The 23,923-nt window shown below is 41.1% G+C and overlaps 1 protein-coding gene across 2 annotated transcripts in view; it reads right to left on the reverse strand.

The window, feature by feature from the left end:
• Nucleotides 1–10,491, reverse strand: part of PAH (phenylalanine hydroxylase) — a 49,932-nt gene extending 39,441 nt beyond the window's left edge. For both annotated transcript variants that reach the window (XM_087723071.1, XM_087723070.1), the window contains exons 1-2: nucleotides 10,334–10,491; nucleotides 6,295–6,402 (exon numbers count right to left, since the gene is read on the reverse strand). In XM_087723071.1, the coding sequence (XP_087579197.1) occupies nucleotides 6,295–6,402; nucleotides 10,334–10,354 (129 nt within the window). In that variant the 5' untranslated portion in view covers nucleotides 10,355–10,491. The remainder of the gene's footprint in view (nucleotides 1–6,294; nucleotides 6,403–10,333) is intronic.
• Between the last annotated feature and the right edge of the window lie 13,432 nt (nucleotides 10,492–23,923).

Genomic DNA, 23,923 nt, shown 5'->3' on the forward strand with positions numbered 1-23,923 from the left:
CCCCTGTCCATGTACATTTCTGCATAATTCAGAAGATGTGGAAATATATCTGACATTGAAAACAACTAGTGTTGGTGTCATAATTTCTTTTTCTGTCCCCATCACCACCATTCTCATTCACATTGATTAGAAACAATTGCTTTTGATTTTCCCCACCTAGAACAGTAAATGAAACTTTCAAGACTAAAGTCGGGAATACTTAAAAAGTGCTTATGAATATTCCATCTTTCATTGTACAATCATTTCTGGCTTCTCAGACTTAAATCTCAAAGGATATTATATAGAAATTCCTTTTGTTAGGATTGTGGTTTTTTTCCCATTATTATTTTTTTAAATATCCAGACTGGGAAATGTGGATAACTAGGCAATTTTCAGGGTGATGGAAAGATGTGCATCTGGAAACAACTCCAGTTGTGGCAGATTTCATCACTTCTTAAACTAAAATGAGGTAAAAATTAACACCAAAAGAAATTTTAAATTATGAAACACTCAGTGGAAAAGAGGGGAAAAATAAGCTTCTTTTGCAGGGGAAGAAAACTTCTAAGAAATCGCTTTAAGGTAGTTTCGTATGACCATATCAAGAGACAGATTTAAGAGGGTTCCAAATATGAGCAATGCAATTATATTAATCATATATTATGTCTGAAATTGAGGGAAGATTTCCTTTAACAAACCACCTCATGGTGAAGTATCTGAATTAAGTATAATGTTTGGTAGTCTATAGTAAAGAGAACGTTAGTGTACGTTGCCCTAGAAATGTCTTGTTTGCCTTTCATGTATGAGCAGTTTAATTAGACTTTCTGATTGCAGAAGGACCTAAAGTTCTATTAAGTACAATAGGAAGGAATGTTAAAACATGTTTAAACAAAAACATCATCAGGATGCTTGCTTGCACCATGTAAGATCAGATCAACTAAATCAGGGATCCTCAAACTTTTTAAACAGGGGGCCAATTCATGGTCCCTCCCAGGGTTGGGGGGCTGGAGTGGCTAGGTGGGCATGTCTAGATGGACATGTGACTGGGTGGGTGTGGCTAGGCCATGTGACTATGTGGGCATAACCAATTTAACAGTCCATTGAACAATGCACACAAATTAAACTTTAATTTGTTTTGCTCCTGTGGGTGTTTTATTTGCTTTTGTTTGCATGTTGCTCTTTTAGTTGCCTTTTCTTTTTACTAGATCATTTTTTCAGTTATTTAGGAGTCTAGTGGTCCACTTCAGAATACTCAGTTTTGCAGCAATTCTTCTCAGCCCGAAGGAGCTTGAGAAATCTGTGTGTGTGTGTGTGTGTGTGTGTGTGTGTGTGTGTGTGTGCCTCTCTCTCCCTCCCTCCCTCTATCTCTCTGTCTATCTCTCTTTATCTATCCTCTGGAGGTGGGGGAGGTGAAAAACAGGCTGTTTTTGCCAGTTTTTTGGCCTCCTGGGGCATCTGTTTGCCCTGTTTTTCACCGCCCCCAACACACCTCTAGAAGCATTCTGCAGGCCAAAAACAGCTTGTTTTTTGGCCAAAATGGGCTGTTTTCACCTGTTTTTGGGCCTCCCGGGGCATCTGTGCACACTGTTTTCACCTACCCCACTTCCACATTTCTGCAGACCAAAATTGTTGGCTTTGCCTTTCAGTTCCAGCCTGTGGGGTTCACGAAGATAAGCCCTGCATTTGGCCGATGGGTGGGTGGGGTGATGTGGGCGGGGCAGCCTCATGGTCCTACGCAGGCCAGATTAATGGCTTTGGTGGGCCGCATGTGGCCCCTAGGCCATAGTTTGATGACCCATGAACTTGATGATGAAGATGAAGATTGATGATGATGTCAAGTCAAGTCAAGTCAAGTAGGTTTTATTTTCATTTCAACAATATACAGTACAGTACACAGTGAGACGAAACAACGTTTCCCCAGGACCAAGTTGCTACATCAGACAACATAGATAAAAAGAAAAAGAGCAGAACACAGAACTACATATAGATCTAATTCTAAGAACTTAGAGAGAGTTGAGGAGTCTGATGGCTTGTGGAAAGAAACTGTTACACAGTCTGTTTGTGCAGGCCCGAATGCTTCTGTGCCTTTTTCCAGATGGCAGGAGAGTAAAGAGCATGTATGAGGGGTGTGTGTGTGGTCAGCCACAATGTTTCTGGCTTTACGAATGCAGTGTGTAGTGTATATGTCCATGACAGAGGGAAGTGCAACCCCGATGATCTTCTCTGCTGTCTTCACTATTCGCTGTAGGGTCTTGCGATCCAAAATGGTGCAATTCCCAAACCAGGTGGTGATGCAGCTGCTCAGGGTGCTCTTGATGGTCCCTCTGTAGAAGGTTGTGAGGATGTATGGTGGAAACTGTGCCTTCCTCAGTTTCCTAAGAAAGTAAAGATGCTGCTGGGCCTTCCTTGTTATGGAACCGGTGTTGAGGGGCCAGGTGAGATTCTCCGCCAGGTGAACACCAAGGAATTTGGTGCTCTCTACGATCTCCACAGAGGAGCCATTGATCTTCAGTGGGGAGCGGTTGTGTTGTATCCTCCTGAAGTCAACAACCATCTCTTTTGTTTTGTCTACATTCAGAGACAGGTTGTTGGCTTTACACCAGTTCGTTAATTTCTCCACTTCCTCTCTGAATGCTGTCTTGTCGTTCTTGCTGATAAGACCCATCACAGTCATATCATCAGCGAACTTTATGATGTGATTTGAACTGTTCATTACTACACAGTCATGCGTCAGCAGGCTGAACAGCAGGCGACTGAGCACATAGCCCTAAGGGGCTCCAGTGCTCAGTTTGATGGTGTTAGAAGTGTTGTTCACAATCCGGATTGTCTGAGGTCTTCCTGACAAAAAGTCCAGGATCCAGTTACATAGGGAGGTGTTCAGGCCCAACAGGGTCAGCTTCTCCATCAGATGTTGGGGAATGATACTGTTGAATGCTGAACTAAAGTCTATGAACAGCATTTGTACGTATGAGTCTTTGTTTTCTAGGTGAGTGAGGGCTAGATGGAGTGTAGTGGAGATGGCATTGTTGGTGGAGCAATGCGAGTGGTATGCAAACTGCAGTGGATCCAATGTTATGGGCAGCAGGGTCTTTATATGCCTCAAGACGAGCCTCTCAAAGCACTTCATGATCATGGGAGTAAGTGCAATGGGATGGTAGTCATTGAGACAGAACACTGATGGTTTTTTCGGCATGGGGATGATGGTCGTTGTCTTGAAGCACTTTGGGACAACAGTGGTACTCAGAGAGATGTTGAAGATGTTGGTAAAAACATTTGCCAGTTGGTCTGGACATCCTCTGAGTACTCTGCCAGGAATATTGTCTGGTCCCGCAGCTTTCCGTGGGTTGGCTCTGCTTAGAGCTTTCCTCACGTCAGTAGTGGAGAGACAAAATATCTGTCGTTGGAAGGAGGTGTGGTCTTCCTCGCTGTCACGTCATTCAGTGCTTCGAAATGGGCATAGAAGCTGTTTAACACACCTGGAAGTGAGCCATCCCTCTCATAGGCAGGTGGTGATGTTCTGTAATTAGTGATGGCTTGGATGCCCTGCCACATACGCCGTGTGTCACTGCTGTTTGTGAAGTGTTGGTGGATTCTCTGGGCATGTGCACACTTGCTTCTCTGATGGCCCGGGACAGATTGGCTCTCGCTGTTCTTAGGGCTGCTTTATCACCTGCCCTGAATGCATAATCTTGGGTTTTCAGTAGAGCACGCACCTCTCCAGTTATCCACGTCTTCTGGTTGGAGTGTGAGATAATTTTCTTGGAGACTGTGACATCATCAATGCACTTGCTGATATAGCTAGTCACTGATGATGTGTACTCCTCCAAGTCAATGCAGTCACTGTTGGTTGCAAACTCCCTGAACATGTCCCAGTCTGTGCATTCAAAGCAATCCTGAAGATCAGAGATGGCTCCTGCTGGCCAGGTCCTCACCTGCTTCCGAACTGGTCTTGAACGCCTGATGAGTGGTCTGTATGTTGGAATTAGCATAACATAAATGTGGTCTAAGTAGCCAAGGTGGGGGCGAGGCTTCACCTGATATACATACAGGATGTTTGTATAAACAACATCCAACGTGTTTTCCCCTCTGGTTGCAAAGTCCACATTTTGATGAAATTTAGGGAGCACAGTCCTTAGATTTGCATGATTGAAATATCCAGCAACAATAAACAATCCATCAGGGTGTGTGTTCTGCAGTTCGTTGATGGTCTGGTGAAGTATACAGAGTGCTTCCTTAGCATTAGCGCTAGGTGAAATATACACCCCGAGTATAATAGCAGTGGTGAATTCTCTGGATAAATAAAAAAGTCTACATCTCACAACCATAAAGTCCACAAGCGATGAGCAGTAGGTGAAAATGAGGACAGAGTTTTTACACCATTCTGTGTTGATGTATATACACAGTCCGCTGCCACGAGTCTTACTGCACAGAGCTGCATTTCTGTTGGCACGAAACGCAGTTAATCTGTCCAGCTGAATAGCAGCATCTGGAACTCTATCACTCAGCTATCTTTCCGTGAAAACAAAGATGCAGCAGTGTCTGTACTCATGCCGTGAGTACAGTAGCTTGCTGGAGTCTGATGTAATCTAATTTATTGTCCAGGGAGCAGACATTTGCTAGCAGGATGGATGGTAGAGCAGGCCGGTTAGGGTTTGCCTTTAGCATAGCATTAACTCCTGCTCGCTTTCCGCACTTCCGCTTTCTCTCACACCACTTCCGATGCCCCCTTCTCCATCTGTTGGCTTCTGGTGATGCTGGGGTCTGAGGGCCTGGATCTCCGAGCAAGCCAAGGTTGCGCAGCTTCTCCCACCAATCATTAATGGTGTTGGAGTTATTTCTGTATTTCCCTAGGGTCTGCCGAAGGTACACGTCAATGCCAGTTGCTCTGACATCCATAAGTTTCGTGGGAGGGGATACAACATAAAAATAGCACCGCTTTGGATCCGGAGTGGCCTCTGCGAGTTACTGCCGCGCCACCTACACTTCCATTCTACACCTTAACACACCTTTCCTAGCTTTCCTGTTCTTAGCTACAGTACTAAAAAAAAATATTCAGAGAAACACTCCTAGCTACAGTACTAAAAAATGTTACTCAAAAAACACCCTACTTACTACACTAAAAATGTAACTCAGAGAAACTCCTAGCTACAGTACTAAAACGTTACTCAAAGACACACCTACTTACTGTACTAAAAAAAATTACTCGGAGAAACACTCCCAGCTATAATACTAAAACGTTACTCAAAGACACTCCTACTTACTGTACTAAAAACGTTACTCAAAGAAACTCCTACTTTACTGTACTAAAAGTCAGCCGGAATGTGAGAAGGCAGCCAGCTGCCCATACCTGGCCTTGCACTCCCACAGGAAATGGGGACACTGTCATCAAGTCAGTGTCAACTCTTATCTATATAGATTTTTCTCCAGGATGAAATTTTAATGAATCTATTTTGTAAATATTTCACCATATCAAATATAGTGATAAACAGAAATACATAAGTGATTCTCCTGTAGCTTTGAGCTCATTCCCTTACCCTACTGTTCCAGAGAAAATGTGGGGGAATGCCTTTTTTCAAATTAGTAAAACAAGCAATGAAGTTACAGAGTAATAATTACTGAAGAAAAACCAACAGCACTTCCATCTTATAACAGTGAGATACGTTTAAAAGAAATACTGTACAAATAATCTAAAGAAATTAGAAAAAAAAGTGAGTCATGGCCAAATGGGCGGCTGTGCTCATTTCCGTTACAAGGTCATTGAGCGAGTATTGTCAAAAGATATTTGGTCATGTCATCACTGAGTACTGTTTCCTTCCCATCAAAGTGGTACCTATTTATATACTTGCATTTGCATGCTTTCAAATTGCTAGGCTGGCAGGAGCTGGGGCACGGACAGGGGCTCAGCTCACCCCATTGCGTTGCACTTACATCTTGAACCTGAGCTGCTGAACCACCAGCCTTCCCTAAAGAAATTAGTGTGATAGGCAAAAAGGATACAAATATTTTTGCAGGTGAAGAATAGCTGAGGGAAATTGCACAACAGATTTTGGTAAACCCTTAATATAAAATCCAGTTTATTTTGAGATGATGCTTCCTGCAATTCCTCACCATTTTCTCTTGCCAAACAGACAATAACATAGAATACTTTAGGAGCAAGGGAACAAAAGAGCAACAGTCAGACTTTTTAACACAGGAAAGTTTGGGGTGTCATCTGAGATTAACCACAAAGTAGATGACATCTGAGAACTGCATCCATAATGGATGGATTGTCATTTTGAAGCCTTGGTCTTCCTACAACTGCTTTTGTAAAATACATACCTCAAATATGCGAAGGAGTTTAGCCAAGGCTCCAACTTCTTCTTTAAGGGAAAAAATCAGAGAGATTGCATCTTTCTGGGAAGTGTTCTCTTCAATGTACCTGGATTCCTAAATAATAAATATGAAATTATTTACAAGGCTTTGGTGTCTGGAAACTAATTACATCAACTCTAAGTTCTAAAATTGAATTTGGCTAGCTGTTTTATACCCTATTTTTACAATTCACATCCATCTTAGCTCTCATATAAACAGACAGGAGAAAAAAAGTTTTTAAAGATTAAACATATTTAAAATAACAGTTCTTGCCATTGGCTTGTTTCCTTGGGGATGAGGGGGGAAGCCTCTATAGTAGTAAGCTTCATAAAATTTGAATTGCACCCTCAATCAGGATAGAGCTGGAAGGAACCGGAGATCTTCTAGTCTAACCCCCCTGCTCAAGCAGGAGACCCTATACCATTTCAGACAGATGGCTGTCCAGTCTTTTCTTTCAAAACTCAAGTGGTGAAGCACCCACAAAATCTGAAGGGAAGTTTAATAGAAAAAAGGACTAGGGGAGACATGATAGCAGGTATTCCAATATCTCAGGGGTTGCCACAAAGAAGAGGGAGTCAAACTATTTTCCAAGGCACCTGAGGGTAGAACAAGAAGCAATGGGTGGAAACTAATCAAGGAGAGAAGCAACTTAGAACTGAGGAGAAATTTCCTCACAGTTACAACAATTAATCAGTGGAACAGCTTGCCTCCAGAAGTTGTGAATGCCCCAACACAGGAAGTCTTTAAGAAGATGTTGGATAGCCATTTGTCTGAAACAGAATAGGGTTTCCTGTCTAGGCAGGGGGTTGGACTAGAAGACCTCCAAGATCCCTTCTAACTCTGCTATTGTATTGTGTTGTATTGAAGTTATTCCACTGGTTAATTGTCCTCACTGTTATGAAGTTTCTTCTTAATTCCAGGTTGTTTCTCTCTTTGATTAGTTCCTATCCATTGTTTCTTGTCTTGCCTTCTGGTGCTTTGGAAAATAATTTGATGCCCTCTTCTTTATGGCAGCCCTCCCAATATTGGAATACTGCTGTCATGTCCTCCCTAGTCCTTCTTTTTTCTAGACTAGCTACACCCAATTCCTGCAACCGTTCTTCATATGTTTCTGTCTATATATTGCCTCGAATGGGAGGAGATTGTTGTGAAGCAATGGATCGAATTTCTCTATTTGCAAGATGTTCCTCTGTTCTTAAATTTGGCAAATTAAGTTTTTGCAGCAATGATGATTAGAAGAGAAAAAGAGTTGTATTAGTAGAGTAAAGAAAATAGTAGTATGATTGGTATTGTTATGTAATGAATTAAGAAATAAAGAAATTAAAGTATATTGTTAATTGTAGAAAAAATTGAAAGAAATGCTCTCTACGTTAAAACTTAATTAGAGGATATATATTGTTTACAGTAAAATAGACCAATAGAGAAATATGAAATGATAATTTGGTGTAATTTTTGAAGGGGCAATTGAAGATATTGTTTATGTATTAAGAAAAAATAAGTATAAAAATGGAAAATAATGGAAGAAAATAATTTGGCTGAAAGTGTAAAACCAAGCTATGATGTAAAATGGGTTATGTAAATGAGAGGATGTGAAAGGAAAGATCCGGTCAACACTTTGTTTCTATAATATGTGTAAATTTGTATGGAAAAAAAAATAAAAAAATGGTTTAAAAAAAGAAGTTTGCTTTCTTAAAATTCATTTTAAAAAAAAACCATTTCTGATGCTACCTCCTCCTTCTCAGTTTTATTAATATTGCCAATCTTTCTTTCTGCTATTTCTTCAGTGTCTTAAGTGTACGTGTTGAGTCCGAGACAAGAGAACGTCTTGTTAAATAGCCTATACTTGTTCCAGTGCATATCATTTGTGACATTAATCCACAGGCCCAGAACAAGCCTGTGAAGCTCATGAGGAGCATTTATTAAATGTCAGACAAAGGTTCAGCTAAAACCAGTCAGTGGCTTTTGGTAAACAGAAACGTCTGTTTCCAGTAAATGTTTGTTACAAAAAGGAAGGAAAAATATATATCAACTCAAAGCATTTTGGTTCAACCTTCATGCTGGAGAACAAATTGAATGGTCAATACATTTTAGGATGATGGTGAGAAAAATAAAATAAAGCTCTTTGTTGCTCTGGACACAAAATAAAGCTATTTGTTGCTTCATTGCTATATGCAATCTTCCTAATTAAGGAATTGTGAGGAAATTAAGCACATCCCAAGACTGAGAGGAGCGAGGTGGGGGTGGGATTATACCCTTTTATGAGGAAAATCTTGAACAAATCCAGAACTGCTAAGATTATCCCAGCAGGATACATTGGATGCTGTGTACATCCTTTAGTTTTATTCTTGGAAAATCAGGAATTCATTAGTGAATTTCACTGTGGTATTTGTTTTGCTCCACTTTAGTTAATATGGAAAAGCAGCATTTTAAATAGAAGTCATAGCAAAGTCTACAGTCCCATCCACAAGAGCCATGGAACTGCTAAACTGTTTGAAAAATAAGAAGCAGAAGCAGCTAAAAGTCCATTAATATTAAATATTTCGGTTCAGAGATTATCCGAGCTAAAGGAATCCTCTGAAATAGGGCCAGCTCAATGCAATTAAAAGGCAAATCTGCCATTTGTTCCCATAGTCTAGATGCATAGGAAGAGGCTGGAGCACCTTCAGTGGTTTTTCTGCTTTCAAATGCATCCAACTGTTAGATAAATCTTGGTCTAGTTTATAACTCCAAATACCAGAATTATGCAAGCTACAGTATTCCCTGTGATCCATTATGAAAACAAGAGATGGATTTGAAGAACAACAGTAGAAAGAGTATTGAAGCCTTCAAACTTGCTGCTGGAGAAAACTCTTGAGAATATTGTGGACAGCCAAGAAAACAAATGATCATCAAACAATTCAATCCAGAGTTCTCACTTGAAACACAGATTACCAGACTGAAATTATTCTATTTTGAGATCTAAGTTTTGGGGAAATGTTGTAATGCTAGGGAAGATGGGGAAAAAAGAAAAAAAGATAGCCATGGGCTCAGTTACAATAATGATCAGTGCACCTTTGGAAGACCTAAAAGACCAGGTTAGAGATAATCTGTCATGGGAAAAAAATCTATGTGTTCATTAAGAGTTGAAAACAACTTGATATAATCACTGGTCTAACTTTCCTATTACACCGAGGCATGTATTCACCAGATTTCAGATATGCTGGACCATTGGTGATAAGCAAATACATTTGAGGATACTTGGGAAAGAAATGAAACATTGCCATAAAAAATTGGATGACATTATTTTCCTTTCCCAAATTCCTTTGCTCACAAATTCAGGGATCTGGGGTTTCTAATTGTAGATAACTTTAGGTGTCCATGGTTAACATATTTCTATCTATCACGTAATTCATCAAAAATATCATTCACCACGATTCATCTCCAGATTTTAAGAAGGCTGCATGAGATATTGGAAGGGGGTTTAACTGCAGTTACTTAACATGAACATGTATTTTAAATCTCAGTGTATAGATAGAAACTATGTAGGTCAGACAACATACACTTATATAACTGTGTGCAACACCAACACCTTATTTATTTGTTATTGGAAACATTATCATAAATACCTAACTTTCTCCACAGTAGCTCAAGTAAACATATATTAATCATGATAAAAAATATTCATGGGAAAATCTATGTGGAAAAAAATGCTATGCCTGCAAGTTTATTCCCCCTTTCCCTGTTCCAGAACAATCAAAATAAAATAAAATAATAAAATAAAAGTAGACTTAGGATTGTCAGATTCAGCATTTATGCATTTAAGAGCAGGTTAATAACAAGAAGAGAAAGATAAGGACTTATATCTGCCTATAATTTTACCTTGCTGTTGAAGGCATAGAATTGAAAGTTAGTGTCAGTTGTATAACTAGTAACTGCAACATCATGCATTCTTTAAAAATAAATGTTAGTGTTTATTTATAACATTTAAATACATTCATAAAACGTCCTCTTAATATAGTGGACTTACTTGGAAAAGATCTCCATTCATGTTGCTGTCTTTTTATTTGTTTTTTTCCCCCCAAGCACTAATGAACAGTATTTTTCCTAAGCGATTTTACAATGTTTGCAGGATCTTCTGCAAACTATGAACACACATATTTAAAGCTGAGTTTACAACTGAAGGCTCGGCCCCTCTTTTGACCTCAGTTCTTTGGCAGAGTTTGGACAAAGGTGGGGTTTTCTTCACACACCACTCTGCTCCACCCCCTTCAACTCAAAAGGCACCATGGTTTGGCCATAAGTTACAAAAGTCAAAAGTGGGATCCTTTATCCTTCTGCATGTGCTTTCTTTCGGGGTGACCACATGAATTATTTCTTGTCTTCTTATGGTTTGCATTGTGCAATTCTGTAATTTCAGTTCTGGGTGTATTCCTTCCCTACTCATATGAACCAACCATAACGATGCTGCTTAATTGTAGCAATACCAGTAATCCAACCAGTAATCCAACCAAACAGGAGTTCCAAATAATGGTTTATTCATATTTACTTCATTAAGTTTCTATTAGAGGGAGAAAATCTTTTATTGCCCAATTCTGAGGAATGCATTCAAATTTAAATGGGGGCAAATTTCCTGTAAATAAAACCACAAAATAAGCAAGAATGTAAATTATATTCGTCCTCATCTTGTCCTGCCTGTCTGCACGGAAGGAAGAGCATCATATTGCTAAATTTCACAAGATTCCTGTGGCTTACTTTCAGATAATCAAACATAAAATTGTAGCCAGCTGAGATAGTGAAATGAAGGTACTTTCAATTCTCCCCCATGTTTTCCCTCTGTTTGTATAAATTGCTATCTGAAGCACGCAGTTCTGAAAGACACCCAAATAAGTTTAGTGAAATTCCCAAATGAACATAGTAGTACAGACTAAGTACAGACTTAGTACAGACTAAGCAGGGTGAAACAGCCCAAATTAAATCAGAGCAAGTTAATTGTGACAATCACTGAAACAGCTTCCCAAAGTCACCCTGGGCCATTATGAAATACAATGACAGCTAGGTCCCCCAGAGGCAATGAGGACCAAGTGACAAAACATGACCAAACCCTGCAACTTATGTTTCTGCAACAGGATACAAGCAAAGCAAACAGATATGGCAGTAATTCTGGTGTCATTTTGAAGCTATCTTGGTTTGCAACAGATTCCTATTTCCTTAGCTACCATAGGCAAATACATAACAACTAGCTGGATACCCATGCCGCCTTGAGTCTGGAAGCAATTCCATAGGTGGAAGGAGCAGACATTTTGGTGAGGTACCTACGTTTAGTACTGTAAGGAGCCCAAGGCTTCTCCTGAGTGAAGGAGTTTGCCAGTTTGAACTGAGGTAATGGAATGTGAGGCAATTGGCAGATGGAACAGAGTTCTTTTCAGGTGTGGAGGGGAAGTAGAACTCCTTAGCATCAGAGTGTGTTAATTACTGTATAAGAACTATTATACCTGTGCTTTGTGATGAAACTATGTGATCAGGCTATGCAGGAGAAATTCGGTTCACAATCTGTTGGATCAGTGCGTGGTGGTGATTGAAACACATAAGGGAATATCGCTCCCACTGCCTTGAGTCCGGAAGCAGTTCCGTTGGTAGAAGGCGTAGACATTTTGGTGAGGTATTGATGTTTGTACTGTAAGGAGCCCCAGGCTGCTCCTGAGTGAAGGAATGGAACATCTGCCAGTTTGACCTGAGTTAATGGAATGTGAGGGAACTGGCAGTTGGAACAAAGTTCTTTTCAGGTGAGGAGGGGGAGTAGAATATCTAACTCCTTAGCATCAGACCATATTAATTACTGTATAATAAATACTAATGATCTGATGGTCATTTTGAAAAATTCTTTCTTAGTGAGCATCTAGAAGGCAAGAGGAACATACATGCTGAACTCTTCATACATGACTGGAGACACTGGCAGCCACCTAGGTTTCCCAGTGAGTATTTTTGACTGGGACCAAGCATGGTATCAGCTTTTTTTTAAAAAAAAATCCACTTTTTATTTAGTTCTCCATTCATTTGTATACATGTGGCCCACAATTTTAATTATTTTTAATGCCAGCCTCTCTATGAAGCTTGGGCAACTGTAAAAACAGGATGATTTTAGTAAAAAAGGCAACGTGTGGATGTTATATTCAGGGAATGAAAAGAGATAAAGCCAATATTTTTTCTACAATTTTATTAAAAGTTTCAAAAAGAAAATTAAAAACTAACAAAAACATAATTTTAAAAAAGGCCAAAAGAAAGAAAGGGAAGGTATAAAAAAAAATAGAAAGAAACTTCAATTTCCTGTGTAACAAATACAAGTGATTACAAATTTATCTTTTGCTCTATGGTTACAAAACAGCTGTATTTTTTCTATTATCTAACATTTTCTAATCATCAAAACCATAAATCAAAAGTTCATTTTTTTCCATTTCATGCAAAAAGTCCATAAGATGTTTATAGTCGGCAAAAATATATTGTAGGTATTGTCTTCTCTGTAATTGAAGAAGTCAATTTAGCTATCTCTGCACCATTCTCACCAACCATTCTTCCATTGTGATTAGTGCCAAACCTTTCCTCTTTCAAGCATATAATAATCTTGTTTGAAGTTATTATATATAAAAACAAAGTTCCATTAGTTTTTTTTCCAGCTGCTTATCTATTAATCCCAAAATATAGGTCTCTGGTTTCAATTGTACATTCGTCTTGAAAATCTTCTGAATTAGTGCATGTACTGAATCCAACATTTTCTGAGTTTTTTCCACATCCACCAAACATGATAAAATGTCCCTTTAGGAGAAACAGATCCAATTGATGGGGATATGGCAAAAAAAAAGAGTTTGCTAGGACATATTTCTACTTTCACTATTCACTACCCCCCCCCCAGCCTTAAAACAAAATGTGAAAAGGGAAAGCAATTCCAAATTGTATTCACTGGTTGTTTCACTCTGCATGAACATACTGGGTTACTATATCCTAAGATGTAGAGTGACAATATGTTCTATTAGTACAATTTGGAGTGTTTATAGACTTACAGTTCCTATTCAGGAAGTGGGTGGCCACTCTGACCAAGAAGGCCTTCACACAAATGTGATTTATTGTGGATTTATCAAATTTTAAAGCCACCCATGTCTCTCACAGAGGAACTACCTGGAACAGGTGGCTTAGGATGGTTGTTCATCGTGTATTTGAATTATTGCAGTGTGCTTTATATGGAGCTCCCCTTGAAAATCACTCAGGATCTGTGACTTTTCCACAACTCAGTGATACTAACCATTATGAGCGTGCTATGCCATGTGCACATCACCTCTGCTTTGTGATCTGTACTGGTTACCAATAGGTTTCCCAGTGCAATTCATGGTGATGGTTACTGGCTATAAAACCGTTCATGGAATAGGCTGGTTATTTGAATGGCCATCTCTCTTCCATAGCTTCTGCCCTTCCTAAATGATGATGCAGAGTCAGCAAGCTTTGGATACCGTCACATAGACTGTCAGCTGATGGGGCCAAGGAAATCTCTTTTGCAACACCTGCCCTCTGTAAAAAGGCCTCCAAGATTTCCATAGCCCCCATTTTGACCCTATTTAAATGGCCCCCTAAAACCTGATTGTTCTCAGAGGTCTAGGATTAGAGTAGTTGATGAACGTCTCTGTTTTGATAGTGCTGGTACTCTTTTTATGAATACTTTTATATGCTTTTTATAGTATTTTCTAGGGATGCAGTGGCTCAGTGGCTAAAACTCTGAGCTTGTCGATCAGAAAGGTCGGCAGTTCGAATCTCTAGCGCCGCATAACGGAGTGAGCTCCCATTACTTATCCCAGCTTCTGCCAATCTAGCAGTTTGAAAGCACATAAAAAATGCAAGTAGAAAAATAGGAGCCACTTTGGTGGGTAGTTAACAGTGTTCTGCGCACCTTCGGCATTTAGTCATGCTGGCCACAAGACCATGGAGACATCTTCGGACAGTGCTGGCTCTTTGGCTTTGAAAGGGAAATGAGCACCGCCCCCTAGAGTCGGGAATGACTAGCACATGTGTGCGAGGGGAACCTTTACCTTTACCTATAGTGTTTTACTTTCAATTATTTCACGTAAAGGTAGTACTGGACAATCTACAGTATTAATTAATATAATAAGTAAGTAACATTAAAACAATATTTTTGAAGTCATCCCATTTGAAAAAGTATTTGAGCTGTCCAAATTGAAAAGAGAAATAACATCAGACAAAATCTTCAAGCTATGCATCTAGGTGTCTGCTTTTTGCAAGTGGGGGGGGCACAGTTTGATTGTCAGGCAGGAGAGTCGAAAGCTTGCAATGGTTCACACATTTGATCTTCTTCCTTAAAATGATTGTTTGTCAGCAGATGGCACTCTGTCTACATGAGTTTATGGAAATCCCACTCTGGCATTTTCTTTGCTTTAAAATACATCATAGAGTGGGAACCGATGCAAATAAACAGCATCAGACAGGGCATTAATACAGGGAACTGCAATCCCTCTGCACCTGGATAAGCACCTGCCTCTCTCTTCACTCTATTTAATTGAGTCAATATGGATTGATTCACAGCAACGTACAAGTGCCACTATTTTTCAGGCTTTTTGATCAGTACGCAAACAAGTGACACTTAGCAGGGCTTTTGGTCAAAGTTATAAACACAAGAGGTTAGTTAATGCTGAATAATTTGTCCATGGTGCTCAGTTTTATCTACAGTGGCTAGCAGTAGTCCCTTTCTAGTGTTTCAGCCATATTTTCCAAACCACCATGAAGGTGCAAGGACCTGTTTTGTGAGGAGGGCACAACAATTACTGTACTGAATGAAAAGGTTCGCATACATTTGACAGACACAAATATGCAGCTTTGGATAATTCTCCTCAATAAACAGGTATAATGTTTTTAGCTCATTTATTTAACTGGATTCTGTTTATCTGAGTTTAAGTCTTGTCTGGAGAACAGATCACATTTTAGGTTGAATTGATGCACAAATATTAAACATTCAAAGGAATTCGCAAACTTTAGAAAACTACTATCAATACCAAGAGTGGATTCACATAACAGATTTACAAGTATAGTGCTTGTTTATATAATACCCAAACACCTAAACAAAGTATGTATTATGGCTTAATATGATTAAGGATAGGACTAACATATTAAATAAGCTATGTGCTATATTGTATACCACTTGATTCTTCAGTCTTATAGTACTGCACAATTAACATACAAAACAAAGTACAATATACCTAAAATGAATCAAATCACATTTCAATGGTAACACTGAAATTAAACTAAATAGGCATTCAGTGACCCCATGCCAACCTCCAAATGTGATGGATAGCTTAAAAAATGTGAAAAATACAATTGAAATGAATGCTTTTTTGCACAATGTCTTCTTTAAAGTTTTCCTCAATCTCCCTGAAGCAAAGGAACCATCCAAATATCTAGCAGGAGGTTGTTCAATGGAGTGGGTACCATATAAAAACATGCCCTCCTTACCTTCCCATGAGAGAGGAAGCTGCAGTGTGCCCATCTAAGACAAACACACCTGCTAGGTAGTTTTCAGCTGAAAGAATAGGCTCCTGCAGTGTAATGGAATGTGAAAATAACCTTGGGAGGCAGGAGGAAGATCCACAGCCTAATCAATGATCTGATAAGAGAGTTCTGAGTCCAAAGCTGGAATGGGATTGCAGAAAATGTCTCAGAAGGGACCCTGCATAGTTTCTGGAATAAAGAGGGAAATGGTTTTCAGACTTGCAAGATTCTGTTACTGTAACCTTACAATAGAGGCAGCAATAGTACTCATGGTTTTAGTGTGCTGTCTGGATTACCTTATAAGGCTGACATATAAATCAGAGGTGGTATTCAGCCTGTTCTGACAGGTTCTGGAGAACTGGTAGTGGAAATTTTGAGCAGTTTAGAAAACCGGCAAACAGGCTGGCCTCGCCCCCGCTGCATCTCAGCCTCCCAACTGATCTTCTTTTGTTGCCCTGAACAGGAGAACGGAGCTGGAAAGCAGGTTAGTGGGGTGGGGAGGGAATGGGGGATTTTGCAGTATCCTTCCCCTGCCACGCCCACAAAGCCACACCCACAAAGCCACACCATGCTCACAAAGCCACGCCCGCAGAACCCGTAGTAAAAAAATTTGAATCAAGGAGAGAAGCAACTTTGAACTGAGGAGAAAGTTCCTGACAGTTAGAACAATTAATCAGTGGAACAGCTTGCCTCCAGAAGTTGTGAATGCCCCAACACTGGAAGTCTTTAAGAAGATGTTGGATAGCCATTTGTCTGAAATGGTATAGGATTTCTGCCTAGGCAGGGGGTTGGACTAGAAGTCCTCCAAGGTCCCTTCCAACTCTGCTATTGCATTGTATTGTACAATGTATTAATATACTACAATGAACTTCAAAACAGTTTGAACCACAGTTCCCCCATTGTAGCCTAGCCTGCCTTATTGAGTGAACTCTCCTAGTCCCAAATCAAAGCACAGCTCTTTCTCCCATTTCTTTCAAAAGTCTGATCAACCCTTCCTCATGTTATACTTGTAAGGACTGAGCTGTAGGTTAACTTCTGAGTCACAAATTAACAGAAGAACGATCAGCATCCTAGAGCAAACTAGAGGACAAGTTTCAGAACAAACAAGCCAGCATGTTATACTTCAAAGGAGGGGTTGTTTATAGTTTTTTCCTGTCCAAATGGAGTAAATGATCAGCCAGAACTGGGGGAGCCCAGCCAAATTGGATGGTCCTTTCAGAGTGGCTAAAATTTCCTGGTGCACCACATGCAGCACTGTTCAACATTTCTTGACAATTACTAAAACAGCTCGCAAGATTGAGAAGCATCACTAAAAAGGGGAAAAAAACTTCTTAAAATGAGATCCCAGAAAGTAAATAGGACTGGCAGAATTGCAATTAATCTTCAAGATACTAATTTCTTTGCCATAAAAGAAGGATATCTTCTAAATTTAAACCAGTTTTAATATATTATAAGAGTATAGTGCCTGTCTTCGATGGAATGGCATCTGTTTTTGGTTGTTGCCCCCACTTTACTCTTCCTACTCCCAGCTCACTCCATGCTTACTGTTGTCCCCTAAGAGATTACCTTCAACAGATTGCAATTAGTGACCAGAAAATCCCTCCCCTACAATGTTTTCTTCAATTTGGTGTCTTCCAGATGGGCTGAATTTCAACAATTGCTACGTTCAACTACTATTCATATCTGGGGGTGATAATTATCTAGTCCAATAGACTTGGAGGGTACAAGATTGGGAAGATTGTGTTATACAGTATTAGACTGCAGTGCTTGATCTACAAGGGCATTGAGGAAGAAGATAGATAGATAGATAGATAGATAGATAGATAGATAGATAGATAGATAGATAGATAGATAGATAGATAGATAGATAGATAGATAGAAGTTTCTTCAGCTCTGAAGAGTGGATGAGAAGCAAAACACGATTCCCAAGCCCTATCTACCTTACGGTTATTCTGTCCATTATGTCCATCTAAATGAGTATAGAAAGCACATAAACATTCCCCAAGGACCAAAGGCAACTCTTTGCAGCATGTGAAAGAAGCTAATTGATATTATTGTAAAGCATGAGAAGCAGTTGTGAGTCATATCAATAAAGTGCTTTGCACTTTGGCAATCAATTTACTTCATCATGTTACAGAAGATTCCTCAATTCCTTGCATGACCTTGAAGTTTCATTCAACAATTGTGTGAAGGTAGAAAAAACTATCCGCATTTCCAGGAGTTGACTGAGCATGGTGCAGGAAGCTTCTGAAGAGGTCCACCCCAGTAGGCCTCTTACTGGAACTGCCACAGGAGGCAGCATAGTGAAGCATTTTAGAAGTGGGGTGTGTGTGTATAAGTCACTTTAGAAAACAACTTAGATGTTTTGCACAACCGTTCTTCAGAGAAAATTACCTCTTTGAAACTTTACCCAGGGTTACTCATCACTGGTCCCAGCTTTGCCATACATTTGTCTAATACTATGAAAAGTCATCTAAATTAAGGACCAACATTATACACCATCCTTTAACAATATCATCCCCTTTAACTTGCAATGCTCCAACCTGACATTGAACAGGTTCTATGAGTGGGTAGAGACAAATGGGTAGGAATTAGAGGAAAAAAGACTATGAATGTCTGTATTAAAATAGAGATGGTTTTCAACTGTAAGTATGATGATTTATAAACTAAATTATATTGAATACAAGTGTTATCATATTATAGTTACTGTTATGAGTTCATGTGTTAATATTTACCGAGATTTTTTTTAAAATTCTGGTCTTTGCCTGTGTAACTGACATATCCTGTATTCATACACTGTAATCCAAAATTATATTGGATTGCTAAGCAGTGGTGCAATTCAGCCAGTTCTATGTGGTTCGGGCAAACCGATAGCAGTGATGATGCTCCGCGCACCCATCTGGCCATCATCATGTCCCTTTTTTTATGCTCTGCGCATGTGCATGCGCTCACATTTGTATCAAAGGTAAGTTGATTTCACCCTGGTGCTAAGAACTGAAACCCCACAAATTCTTGACTGGGCTGATGGGGATTTGGAGTTAGTGCTGCAACTGAAGAGATCCAGGTTGGAGAAGGATGCTCTGCCAACTTTCTTTCTTCCCTTGGAAACCTTCAGCTCTTCTGGGGGGCTCCCGGTATGAATCTGATTGAACCCTTTGCTCCATCTCTGTCACAGATTCCTCCATGCTTCCTTATCGCGCAAGAGAGTTGCAGCTACCTTGTCCTCGGATGCTATCTGAGCTAAAAGGTCTACGTTGGTAAGCGGCTGCCAGAGACTTATAAAGGGAGGGCATTTCAACTTCATGAGGGCCGGGGAAAGAGAGAGAGAGAGAGAGAGAGAGAGACGGGACGTTCCTTCCTTTCTTGGCTTGTGAAGTCTTGGCACCAAATTTTCGAATGAGCACCGTAACTGAAAGCCGGAAGCCAGATGGGCAATGACCCGCCTCGATCTTTCCAGCCGAAGGAACCGCTCGGCTCCATCCCGCCTTGGCCGCTGAGGGACGCGGGACGCGTGGCCCTACAATGCCGACACACGACCGGCCTCCGTCGGTCCAGCCGTCTTCCTCCAACTTTCTCCCGAGACCCTTTGCGCGAGAAGACGGATCTAGGGAGGGAAGAAGGTGGGGCGTGTTTTTAGGGGGCGCCAGCCATGCAAAGGGGGCGAGAAGTGGCTTCGCATGCAGAGCCCAGCCGCGCCTGCGGGAGAGTAAAGTCTTGTTTCTTTGCGCGTAAAAGCCGCTAAAGGCGCTCGGTTAGCTTCTCTCTCTCTCTCCCTCCCTCTCTCTCTTCTTCTCTCTCTTTCTTTCCTTCTCTCTCTCTTTCTCTTTCTTTCTTTCTTTTTCTTTCGCTCTCTCGCTTTCTTTCTTTCTCTCTCTTTCCTTCTCTCTCTTCCTCTCTCTTTCTTTCCTTCTCTCTCTTTCTCTTTCCTTCTTTCTCTTTCTTTCCTTCTCTCTCTTTTTCTTTCTTTCTTTCTTTCTCTTTCGCGCTCTCTCTTTCTTTCTCTCTGTCTCTTTCCTTCTCTCTCTTCCTCTCTCTTCCTTTCCTTCTCTCTCTCTTTCACTCTCTTTCCTTTTCTCTTTCTTTCTCCCTCTTTCCTTCTCTCTCTCTTCTTCTCTTTTTCTCTTTTTCTCTCTCACTCTTACTCTCTCACACAGAGAGAGAGAGAGAGTTTGCTACGTGTGCGCTACACCCGACGTTTCCACAACCCCAGTTACTTTCCTTTTGAGAAAGGAGACTTAAAAAGAAAAAAAAAGTGTGAGCGGCTCCCGCTTTCTTCAGATTTCACTTCTCTCAAATGGGAGAGAGTTCTCCCCCCCCCCTTCCTCTCCTCCCCGCCACCGCTCATTAGCATGAACTGGAGCTAAGATGCTTAAAACCCCTCATTATTTAATGCGTCCTAATGGGGGCAAAGCGGGGAGGGCGGCGCTTGGAGGAGGCCGAGCATAAGATGCATCCTTCCGTCCTCCCCCATCCCCCCACACCATAGAATTTTTTGTAAACGGAATCCTAATGAAAAAGTTTCCCAAAGAAGCGGCAGAAACAATGTAGGTTTGAAAAACAAGGCAGAAACCGTCCAGTTAGCGCTGTGCTGGGGTCAATGCCACGGTCGCCTCATTGTGAAAGAGCAAATTTAAACAGCGAGAAACAGGGAGGGGAATGTGGGTGGGGGAGGAGAGAGGGATCCCGACCCAATGGAAGGGTCAGGATCTCTTTCTCCCCGAAATCCCACTTGCCCTGTTCGCTTCGTCTTTGTTTTCTTCACCGCAAGCTGCAGAGGGAACCGGTGGAGGAATCTCCTGAAATACTCAGCGAGGGTGGAAATCTCCCGTTTACAACACTGTATAGCAGCCTCCGTGTTGTTTGTTGGTTTAATTACGCACGGACACAACAAACGACACGCTTTACCCGCTTCTTGCCTTAAAAAAACAACAACACACAACCGGACGCCGCTTTTGAAAGCGAGAGTGGAAAACGACAAAAGGAGAAGAAGAAAAGAAAAGAGCCAAAAGCAAAACCTGGAATGTGGGTCAAAAAGACCTGTAACCAATCCGTGTAAAATCGTCCCATTTACGCATTTCTTTAACTCCAGCGACAAGGGTGGTTGTTGTTTTTTTCTTTTTTAAGGACACGGGCCTTTTAGTTGGAAAACATTCAAAACGAGTTAACTTTCCTCTACCTCGCCTTCTCCTTGGCAGCCCACTTAATTTTATTTCCCCAGAATTGTGCCCAATTCTTCCTTGATCGCCTCTCTCCACATCCCCCCTCCCCGGGTATTCAGCGGATCTGCCAGTTGCGCGCCCATCGGCCGGACGCTCCGCTCCCGCGCCAGTTGCCACCCACTGCACGCTCGCTCTCTCGCTCTCTCGCCTGTTGCCGAGGTGTTTCTATACAAACTTCAGCGTCCAGTTGTCATATTAACTATTACACGGCGTAATGACTGAAATCGTCAAAATAAGAGGGAGACGCGAGAGAGCTCAACCCCCTCCCCGCCCCGCGGTGTCCTCCCCCCGCCACTTTTTTTGTCCTCATCCTCTTTTGCCTGCTCAAACTTTTTTTTTTTCAAAAGAACTTTTGCAACAAAAGCACTAATTGGGCTCCAGTAAATGCCCTGACAAGGCATGGAAGATAAGTTTCATAAAGCCCCACAGTTGTGAAGGGGGGCAGAGCCCTCTCAATAGACCCCACGCTTCTTTTCTAAACTCTCTTGCTGAGCCCCCCAAAATAGGCCGAGTCTTGAATGCCAGGCCAGTAGAGAGAGCGAGAGAGCGAATGCCCCGCGTATTGTAAAGGTCCCCCTTTTTTTTCCTCGCTTGTTCTTCCCCCGTCCTCCCAAAGAGGCGAGTTATGTCTTCTATGGGGAGAATAAGCTGGGCTTTTTTTTTAATTAAAAAAAAAACCCGATGAAAGACCTTTTGCTTCGTTTTTTTTTTTAATCTTAGACGAGGAAAAGAAAGAGGGGGGAGGGAGATATCCCTGAGTTCCAAGGCACTGTAACAAAATACGGGCATAAGAATCATAGGGTTCCTTTCTCCTCTAATAAAAGTCTCCAATGTATGGATTCTTTTGAAGGTCTGTATTTAGATTAACCGCTTTCCAAAGGCAGGCGTCTCATCCTAACTAACGCGCGCAGGGATGAAGGGGGAGGTTTTAAAGCAAAGTAGAAAAGCAGAAAAACGGGGAGAGAATAGAGAGCAGCGGTGTCAAGAAAATAGGGCAGGGGCTACATCTCCGCTCCCCTCCCTCAAGAACTACACTGCAATAAAATGGGAAATTCTTAATTTAAGGTGATCAGGATAAAGAATATTGTTTGGAGAAATTAAGAATTCTGAACTGCAGGTGCTGAACTTAAGGAAGGATCCTGGATGGTCTGTAGAGAGAGATCACATTTCTCCTTATAGAACTCTTTTAGACAATTTAACAGCTACATTTCTCTGAGAAGTAATTTGAATAGAAAACCAGAAAACTTGCTTATTTAGGAGGTTTTTAAAGGGATTTTGACTACTTAAGAAATTTATTTGTAGTTTTGGCAGAACTGGAAACTTGTCTTGGTTAAATTAGGTTGTAAACAGATGGGTAATCATTACCTCCTCTTTTTACTCTTTCTTTCTTTCTTTCTTTCTTTCTTTCTTTTTTGAGTTTCTTCTATGGCATTTGTGAAGTTGAGCTATGTACGTAGTGAGCATTTATTTCCTTATTTATTAAAGTTACATGCTACCTATCCCACTGTCAAGCAACTCTGGGCAGCTTACAATATTATAAAAACAAGAATATAAAAACATTAAAAAGTTAAAACAATAATTAACACAAGATTGGAAAAACTAGAAACCGCAAATGCAGTAGAGGTGGGATCTTCTTAATCCACTAACCACCTTCAGCATGTAGCATCCTCATTGGGGCCCCAAATCAGTTGGCAGAGGCAGATTTTAAGGCCCTTTCAGAAGGCCAAGAGGGTGGGGGCAGATCTTACCCCCAAGCAGCATGATGTTTCAGAGGGTAGGAGCCACAGCAAAAAAGGCTCTTCTATTCCCTACCAGTTGAGGTTCCTTGATGGGATTTGCAGTATCCTTCTTGTGCTGGAGCAAGCAGTGTGGGCCAATCCCACTGGGGCAAAATGATTCCTCAAATAGCCTGGTCTCATGCCATGCTCTAAAGGAGTTAATCCAGAGGTGGGTTGCTCCCTGTTAGGCCTGGTTCGGCCGAACTGGTAGTAGCAGTGGCAGGAAACTCCACCCTCCCACCCGGATGATTCTGTGCATGCACAGAAGTATCGCACATGTACGAGAGAGAGCACACATGCTAGAGGTGGGTTGCTGCTGGTTTAGCCTAGATCGGCCGATCCAGTAGTAGCGGTGGTGGGAGGCTCTGCCCATCTGCCCAGACTCTTCTGCGCATGCGCAGAAGCTTCACGTGGGCACGCAGGTGCGCGCCCAAACCTCTTGTGCACATGCAAACTGGTAGTAAATAAAATAGAAACCCACCACTGAGTTAACCCATACCTTGAACTGATCCTGGAAGCAAAACCACAAAACATTGCAGGTCATGCAACAGCAGTGTTACATGATGATCCCTAGGGGGCCCTAGGACTGTCCGTGCAGTTGCATTCTGTGCCAGCTGTAGCTTCTGAATTCTCTTCAAGGGAAACTCCATGTATAGCACATTGCAGTAGTCCAAATACAAGATGACCGGGGCTGATGACTGAGTGCAGTGCCTTCATGATCCAAGAAAGTGCAAGTAAGTTAATTAAGTAAGTAAATAAATTGAGTCTAGGATAAACTCGATGTGGCCAGCTAGCCTCTGCATGTCACCTCTGCCAACTCACTGCTACCAAGTTGCTGCAGGACAACTCCATACAGCCAACTGCCACAGGGACAACTCGCAATGGGTGGCTGAAGGGAGAGCCAACCAGGCCAACCTGGTGATGAGAAGCTGACAGTGATGAGCTGGCTGAGCTGAGTTGTCCCATTCTGAATTAGGTTATTATTGCAATTACCGGTCGTAACAATATAGCATATCATAAAATAACTATGCTATTTTAAACAGCTTAAATATTTCATTCAAAGTTTAAATAACAGAG

The sequence above is a fragment of the Thamnophis sirtalis genome, unplaced genomic scaffold (assembly GCF_051295495.1).
Source record: "Thamnophis sirtalis isolate CommonGarterSnake01/CBP01778 unplaced genomic scaffold, rThaSir2_p1.2 scaffold_9, whole genome shotgun sequence".
In the NCBI taxonomy this organism is placed as follows: Eukaryota; Metazoa; Chordata; class Lepidosauria; order Squamata; family Natricidae; genus Thamnophis; species Thamnophis sirtalis.